At 52.7% G+C, this 8,392-nt stretch overlaps 3 protein-coding genes across 3 annotated transcripts in view; 1 reads left to right on the top strand and 2 right to left on the bottom strand.

Annotated features, from left to right (window-relative positions):
- Positions 1–2,350: 2,350 nt before the first annotated feature.
- ENH_00071170 (nascent polypeptide-associated complex alpha chain, putative) lies at positions 2,351–3,425 on the bottom strand (the record flags this gene model as incomplete). Its single annotated transcript, XM_013582584.1, has 3 exons — positions 2,351–2,601; positions 2,769–2,868; positions 3,192–3,425. 3 exons carry the CDS (start codon positions 3,423–3,425, stop codon positions 2,351–2,353), a joined length of 585 nt encoding a protein of 194 aa, XP_013438038.1.
- An 888-nt stretch (positions 3,426–4,313) lies between these two features.
- On the bottom strand, positions 4,314–5,681 carry ENH_00071160 (phosphoglycerate kinase, putative; the record flags this gene model as incomplete). Its single annotated transcript, XM_013582583.1, has 2 exons — positions 4,314–4,589; positions 4,848–5,681. The coding sequence occupies 2 exons, from the start codon at positions 5,679–5,681 to the stop codon at positions 4,314–4,316; spliced, it is 1,110 nt and encodes a 369-aa protein (XP_013438037.1).
- Positions 5,682–7,436: 1,755 nt separating this feature from the next.
- Positions 7,437–8,392, top strand: part of ENH_00071150 (hypothetical protein, conserved) — a gene marked incomplete at both ends in the record, with an annotated part of 3,653 nt that continues 2,697 nt past the window's right edge. Inside the window, 1 exon segment of the mRNA XM_013582582.1 lies at positions 7,437–8,392. This exon segment is cut by the window's right edge and continues 262 nt beyond it. Coding sequence (XP_013438036.1) covers positions 7,437–8,392 — 956 coding nt within the window.

Below are 8,392 nucleotides of genomic sequence, written 5' to 3'. Positions count from 1 at the left end.
GGGGGGAGGGGGCTTGGGGCAGGTGGAGGGGAGCTTAAAGGGGAAGTGCAGGGGGCTTTGGGGCCTTTGTATTGCAACTTTTCGCTTGCTGCTGCTGCTGCTGCTGCTGCTGCTGCTGCTGCTGCTGCAGTGCATTTTAGTGGAGGATAAGGGAATTTTCAAGCAGCAGCAAAAGGGGATGTGGTCTCCGGCGCTAACAGCAGCAGGAAATGCAAAAAGAGAGGAAATGCAACAAAGTCGCATTCATTTAAGTGAGTTGTGTATACACATACACACACATATATATATATATATATTATATATATATATATATATATATATATATATATATATATATATATATATATATATATATATATATATGTAGCAGTTAGAGGAAGCAGCAGAAGTGACTTTGCATTTGGAGATTACTGGGAGCAGCAAAAGACAAATAAAGAGAAAATTTGGAGAAGAGAAGAAATGCAAGTTGGAAACTGGTGGAGAGAAGTCTTACGTGAATGGCGCCCTTCGGCATGCTGTTGAAAGTTGAATTGGATTCAAAATTGGAAAAGATTTCTTTGAATTGATTTCAAAATTGAAAAAATGTTTTCTTTTTGTTGAATTGTTTCCAAAATTGCAAAAAAGTTTTCCTTTTTCCGCCTTTTGCTGCTGCTTTCTTCGCTTGTTCAGATCCCGCCTTCTCGGTCGGCAGCTCTGCTGCTGTCTGCTGCTTTTCTCGGAAAAGAGGGGAAAGAGGGAAATAAAAAGAAATAAAAGTGAAAATAAATAAATAATTCAAAGTTTTAAAGACCTAGTTCTTAATTTCGACGGCAAAACAGAAATGCAAACTTCCTTTCAGGGTCTTCTTCTTGCTCGCCGTTGTGCAACTTTCGGGTGTACGTCCACCTCGACGCAATCGTTCAACTGAAAGACTTTATACTATTTGCACGCATTTCACTTTATTTTTAAATTAAAAACTATTTCGAATTACTTTTTCCCTTCAACTCTCGCCTTGACTGGCAGCCCCAGGGCCCCTAGCCCAGCCAGCCCTTGTCCGAGCTTATCTTGCGGCAGCAGCCACTTGAGATTTAATTCAACTTTTCGAATCTCTTGTTGAAAATTGAAAATTAAATGTTTAAAAATTGAAAATAAAACATTTATTTTATTCTAAAACATAAATATTAGACTAATTGAATGAACTTTTTGCGCTGGAGTCCCCCGGATCTCCAACGATGTGAGCACTTCAGCAATTTCTCTCATCCGAATTTTCTTTCTTCTCTTTCCCACAAGTCCCTGTGTTGATCTCAGGAGACTTTTTCTCAAATTAAATTAAATTAAATGTCACAAATAAAGACTTTTAGAAACGCATGCACCACTCCACTTAAAACAAATAAATATAATTGCAACTACAAGTAGTTGCAATTATATTTATTTGTTTTAAGTGCCTTCGAGGCACAAATGCCTCTATCTTTTTTCTTCACTTAAACCACAAACACACAATTAAATAAATATACAATTATGTCTAATTATATATAAAACATATATCTATAATATAATAAAGAGATATATTTGAACTATTTTAAAATAATTTAATTACTATTAACTAACATAGCACCCGCTTTGCCCTGCGCCGCCGCAGCAGCAAAAAGCAGCTTCTAGTCTACTACTAATCAATAATAATAATAATAATAATAATAATAATGATAATAATAATAATAATAATAATAATAATAACTAATTAATAATGATAATAATAATAATAATAATAATAGATAATAATAATTGGTAATAATAATAATAATAACAAATAACAATAATAATAGTAATAATAATAATGACTGTGGGGAGAGAACTTGCACTAGGCCGCAGCGACGCCGTTCAGCTGTACGTACACCCCGGAGCCAACGAAAAGATCAGTTTTTGAATTTCATTTTAATCCACCAAAAGTCCTTTCGCCCTCTGCAGCAGCAGCAGCAAAACGGGAGTTTGCATTTATTTGTTATTTCGGATTTATTTATTTATTTATTTATTTATTTATTTGAATTTATTTCCGCAAGAAAGCCGCTGCCCAGCTGCATGCAAACGGGACTCTGCGTTAACTGCCACAAGAGTTTCCTTTCTTTGCAAATGCAGTTAAAGCCCGGCCCCCCTAGCTGCTGCTGCTGCTGCAGCAGCAGCAGCAGCAGCAGCAACAGCAGCGCCAGCTGCTGCGCTGCTGCCGCCGCCTCCTGGCGCCCGTCTGCCGCTGCTGCCACTGCCACTGCCACTGCCACTGCTGCTGCTGCTGCTGCTGCTGCCGCTGCTGCTGCTGCTGCTGTTGCTGCTGCTGTTGCTGCTGCTGCTTGCTGGAAAGGGTTCAGCAGCAAAGAAGTCAAGCAGTGATGTCCAGAATGGCCTCGACGAGATCATTGTTGTGCTTCTTAAGAGCATCAATGGCCCTTTCTCTGCTGCAGCCCAACTGCGAAACTATTAAGTCCAAATCTCTTTTGTTGACGCCCTCAAAGTTCTCCGCAGGGGACCCCAGGGCCCCCTCCTCCTTTGCTGCTGCTGCTGCTGCTGCTGCTGCGCCTTCGCCGCCCCCGAAGCCCACTGCGCCCTGCGTGAACCGCTGCGCTGCTTCCGCTGCAGCAGCACACACACACCGCCACACACCACACTCTGCTGCTCCGCAGCAGCAGCAGCAGCAACACGCAGCAGCAGCAGCAACACGCAGCAGCAGCAGCAGCAACACGCAGCAGCAGCAGCAGCAACACGCAGCAGCAGCAGCAGCAGCAGCAAGGTGAGCTCACAGTGCGCCTGAGTAGCCACGCCTTCTGCATGGCCGAAGACGACGTAGGCGTCAGTGGAAGTGCTCTTGTAGACGTCGGGCTCGGCGATGACGAACCAGGACTGAAAATGCGCAAAAGTTGGACAAAAAAGGAAAAAAAGAAATAAAAAAGAAATAAAAAAGAAGTAAAAGACGAAAATAAATGAAATGCAAACTCCGAAACTCCCAAACGACACACTGCAGACACTCAGAACTTGCATTCGCCCGCGACGCGGGCTGAACCGCCGCAGCCAGGAGCCGCCGGCGGGGCGCTTTCCAGCGGGAAACAGAGTCAAAAAAGACTTTTTTGGAGTCTTTGGGATGAATTAAAAGGCAAAGTGGAGAAAAAAAGAAGAAAGAAAGGGATTTGGGGGGGAGATCGGGGAGGTTTCCGCCGGCGGCGCACCTGCTTGGCCTTGCGGATGACCACCTTGACTATGTCGGGCATGGGCTTCATTCCCAAGCGCAAAATGGCTTTTCTGGCTTTTCTTTCGTTGCGAGACTGCCGCGAGCGCGAAGGAGAGCCCTCGCCCTCCTTGGGTTCCTGCTGGGCGCCCTCGGCTTTCTGTTCATCTTCGGAGCCGCTGTCCGAAGACGAAGAGGAAATCTGCTCCGGCTCTTCCGCCTTCTTGTTCGCCATTTCCGCTGCTAAACAAAAAAAGCCGCTTCAAACCCTCCCAAGTCCTCAAAAAATAAGCTGAACTCCTCCTGCCCCCCCCACACGCGCCTGGCCGACGTGGGGCTGCGGCGCAGCCAGCAGCAGCCTCTCCGCCCCCGATTCTGCGAAATCCGCCGCTGATCTTCCGTTTTTTCGCTCCAAAGTTCAATTATTTGCAGTTTTTAATTCAATAATGCCGCAGATCACTTTCAAAACGGCCCTACACTGCCTCTCTGCACTGCTCATGCAGCCCTCCCCACGGCCACGCGACCACAGCGAAACACGCAATCTTCTTGGCTGCAGCATCAATTCCATTTGCACGCATTTGCAAACAGCAAACAGCACGCGAGCTTTTTAAACTTTCTAATGGCTGTTTAAAGCAGCTTCAAATGACTTAGCGCGATATCCAGCGGCCACTTGTGCTCGGCGTCGCTGGACTGCCTGTGCAGCTTCTGCGCAGACCCGCAGCACTTCCCGCCTCATTTGCGGAAAACTATTTACAAAAATGCAAAAACTTTCCGCAATCAAAGAAGACAACAAATAAAGTAAAATATTTAGAGTTCCGCACAATATAGTGGGCCGGGGAGGCGCAACGGCTGCGTGTCAGTGCCCGCTGTCTTCGCCGTTTTGACTGAAACAACTGGACTTGTAGCCACTCAGCTAGTTGAATTTACTCCCGATTAACTAATTGAAGTTATTTCCACTAAACTAAACGAACTTATTGCGCAGTTTGACGGCGATCTTAGCTTTAAAAGGCGTTTCTGTTCAAAAGGGTGTCATTGTGGAACTTGAAAAGCAGCTGCTGCTGCAGTGCGCGGCTGCGGTGGCCGCGGGAAAGCGGCCCGAAATCGAAAGCTTTTTTGTTTTTCTTCACTTTGAAGACAAAGCTGCCACTCCGGGGAGCTCCTTGCCCTCCAGGAGCTCCAGAGAGGCCCCCCCGCCCGTGGAAACGTGGCTCATCTTGGCAGCCATGCCGCACTTCTCCACCAAAGAGGCCGTGTCGCCGCCCCCCACTATTGAAGTCGCTCCTGCTGCTGTTGCTGCAGCAACGGCCTCTGCGAAGGCGGTGGAGCCTTTGGCAAACGCGGGCATTTCGAAGACTCCCGGCGGGCCGTTCCACACGATCGTCTTCGCGCGGCCGATCATCTGAAGGGAAACTCACGCCTCTTCGCCTCAATTGGCCTCAAATAAACATTTTAAACATTAAAAAGAATTATTTAATCAAAATAAACGAAAAAAAACGCGTTTAGACCTCCACGCGCCCCCAAACGACCCCCGTTCAGCTTCCGCACCCGTTCAACTTGCACAGGAACCCCGCCGCAGCAGCAGCAACAGCAGCAGCAACAGCAACAACAACAGCAGCAGCAACAACAGCAGCAGCAGCAGCAGCAGCATTTGGCTCACAGCCTTGGCGAGTTCGATGGTCTTGGGCCCCACGTCGAGCCCCATCCAGCCCGCAGGCACTCCGGCCTTGTCTTCGCAGAGTTGGGTGTTGGCGTCGGGGGCGAATTTGTCGCCGCAGACGAAGTCGACGGGCAAAAGGACTTCGACGTTTTTGGCCTTCGCCTCCTGCATGATTTCAGGGACTATTTTGGCTCCGTCTTCGTCGAAAAGGGAGTTTCCGATCTGCATGTTCTCCAGCACTTTCTTGAAAGTGAAGGCCATTCCGCCCCCTATTATCATCAAGTCCACCCTACCAGCAGCAGCAGCAGCAGCAGCAGCAGCAGCAGCAGCAAAGCAGAAGTCAGCAGCAGCAGCAGCAGCAGCAGCAGCAGCAGCAGCAGCAGCAGCAGCAGCAGCAGCAGCAGCAGCAGCAGACTTGGTGAGGCTGTTGCGGAAGGCCTCGACTTGTTTGCTGTCGGCTTTGACTTTATTGCCGTTTGCGTCTTCGCCCTTTCCTTCTTCTTCGAGGTGAAAGCGGAGGTTTTCGAGCAGCAGCACTTCTCCGTTTTGCGCATTTGCTGCTGCTGCTTCGGCCTGGGGCCCCACGCAGTCCTCGACGAAGGAGACTTTGCTGCTGAGCTGCTGCTGCTGCAGCAGCTGCTGCAGCACCGGCAGCACCGGCCGCAGGCTGAACTGCTGCTGCACGCGGCCGTCCGGCCGCCCGCAGTGCGACAGCAGCAGCACCGCCCGCGCCCCGTGCTGCAGCGCGAACTTTATTGTCGGAATTGTTGCAGCAATTCGCGTCGAGTCCGCGACTTTGCCGTCTTTCAGCGGCACGTTGAAGTCCACGCGCATCAGCACCCGCTTCCCCTTCAGCTGCGCAGCAGCAGCAGCAAAACGAGCCCCCAGTCGCCCGCCCACGCAGCAGCAAACAAGCAGCAGCAGCAGCAGCAGCAGCAGCAGCAGCAGCAGCAGCAGCGGGAACACGGGGAAAAGGCAGGGATGCAGGGGGGGCAAAGGACGCGCGGCAGACACTGCTGCAGACGCAACTGCAGCAGCAGCAGCAGCTGCTGCTGCTGCTGCTGCTGCTGCTGCTGCTGCGGGCTTGCAGACAGCCGGCGAGGCGGCAGCGCGAGCGCGCGGCACTCGGGAACGCGCGGCAACGGAACTCCATTTGAAGTGGCATTAAATCGAAATGCGGCATTTTGAATTAAAGAAATAAAAAGAAAGATAAATAAAAGAAATAAAAAGGGAAAAAAGAAAAGAATTCGAGAAGACGCGCCGCCGGAGGCCACCGGCGGCGCCAGTGGGGAACAGAATCCGTGCACACGAACTGCTGCGGAACCCGCGCTTTCTCCGGGAAAAAGAATCCAATTCCCGGAAAGAAAGAGTTAATTAAGAAGCAAATTTAAAAGGGAATAAATCAAGACAAAAGCAAACAGAAACGAGACAGAAAGGCCCCACGGGCGTCGAAAGCTGAACTGGTCCAACGCGCCGCGGGCGCGGCAGCAGCAGCAGCAGCAGCAGCAGCAGCGCGATGTGTGTATTTCGGAAAGTGCAGAAAGGGAGAAAGAGAGAAGGAAAGAGAGTTGGGAGAAGTGAGGTGTACGTACACCCCGCTCACCTGGTCCGCCACCTGCTCGATTCCAACCTTGCTGGCCAGCATTTTCGTTCGTTTGAAGGCCGGTGAGAAGCAATTTGCAAAAGGAATCAACTTGCAGACAGTTTGAACTGCAGACGCAGCAAAGATGTGGCCAGTTGCTGCGCCTTTTGCTGCTGCTGCCCGAAACTCAACGGCAGGGCTGCTAAGTGCGCACTGCGCTGCCGCACCGCTGGGGCTTCGGCGGCCGCAGCGAGCCTTCGCGCCCAGCAGCAGCAGCAGCAGCAGCAGCAGCAGCAGCAGCTCTTTCAACTTCGTTGATAAGCCTCTTCACCGCCAAGAGCCCTGGACGCAACCGCAATTACCTCCTGCTGCAACACCCGCTGCTGCTGCTGCTGCTGCTGCTGCACACTGCTGCTGCGATCTCCAGCAGCCTCGCACACGCTGCTGCTGCCGAAGGGGCTTCGAGTCTTCTTCGCAGCTGCAGCAAAAGCTGCCATGTGCTGCTGCTGCTGCTGCTGCTGACTCGCCCGCTGAACAAACCCTAAAACAGGGTTTTCAGCAGCAGCTAGCGCATGCATGCGCAGCAGCCCCCATGTAGCAGCTACTTGACTCGCTTGCCGCAGCTAGTGGGCTCTGTGCCCGTCGACAGCTGCTGCTACAGCAGCAGCAGCAGCAGCAGCGCAACAGCAGCAGCGCAGCAGCAGCAGCAGCGCAGCAGCAGCAGCAGCGCAGCAGCAGCAGCAGCGCAGCAGCAGCAGCAGCCGCAGCGCAGCAGCAGCAGCAGCCGCAGCGCAGCAGCAGCAGCAGCAGCGCAGCAGCAGCAGCAGCAGCGCAGCAGCAGCAGCAGCAGCAGCGCAGCATCATCATCAGCAGCAGCGCAGCAGCAGCAGCAGCGCAGCAGCAGCAGCAGCAGCGCAGCAGCAGCAGCAGCAGCAGCGCAGCAGCAGCAGCAGCAGCGCAGCAGCAGCAGCAGCAGCGCTCCTGTTCTTCAGCCCCAATGATTTCAAATGGCTCTCTTTCTTCTTCCGCCCCAGCAGCGGCTGAGCCCCCTCAAGAGCTTTGCTGCTGCTTCGCTGCAGCGCCTCAGCGCACACGCAGCAGCTGCAGCGAACGCCCAGCTGCAGCAGCAGCAGCAGCAGCAGCTGCAGCAGCAGCAGCAGCAGCAGCTGACAGGTGATTTGCATGCAGCTGCACACCGGAGAGACTCTTTTGCGGCCGTTTGCTTTAGGTGTCGCCTCGTCTCGCAGCACGGACAATGGGTGCAGCAGCAGCTTCCGCCAAAGCTGCAGCAGCAGCAGCAGCAGCAGCTGCAGCAGCAGCAGCAGCAGCAGCTTCAGCAGCAGCAGCTACTGGGGTGCTGCAGCAGGCGCTGGCAGCTCTTCGGGGGGCTGCAGCAGCCTCTTTGGCCGCTGCTGCAGTGCAGCAGCAAAGCCAGCTCATATAGGGAGCATGTTTGGGCTGACGCAGTGAGATACAGCAGCAGCAGCAGCAGCAGCAGCAGCGGCAGCAGCGGCAGCAGCAGCAGCGGAAGCAGCAGCGGCAGCAGCAGCGGCAGCACCGGGAGCAGTAAGACCAGCAGCTCAACCGGGAGAAGCTCCGAAAGGAGCCGAGCTGCTGCGAGCAGCAGCAGCAACAGCAGCAGCCACAGCAGCAGCAGCAGCAGCAGCAGCAGCAGCAGCAGCAGCACAATGCGTCGGCTGCTGTCGGCAATGGCCCTGAGAAGTTCCCCCCACTTTGTGGGCATGCGGCGGCAGCAGCAGCAGCTGCAGCAGCTGTGGCTGCGGGAGCTGCAGCGGCAGCAGCAAAACTTGTCTTCTTCAAGTTCTATTAGAAGACAGTGGGGGGCCCTGCAGCAGCTGCTGCAGCAGCTGCTGCAGCAGCTGCGGCTGCTGCTGGGGGCCCCCGGGAGGCAGCAGCTGCAGCAGCAGCAGCAGCAGCTGCAGCAGCAGCTGAAGCAGCAGTT

This window comes from Eimeria necatrix, genomic scaffold (genome assembly GCF_000499385.1).
Source record: "Eimeria necatrix Houghton genomic scaffold, Enh_scaff696, whole genome shotgun sequence".
In the NCBI taxonomy this organism is placed as follows: domain Eukaryota; phylum Apicomplexa; class Conoidasida; order Eucoccidiorida; family Eimeriidae; genus Eimeria; species Eimeria necatrix.
This window is presented reverse-complemented; position numbering and strand designations above follow the sequence as displayed.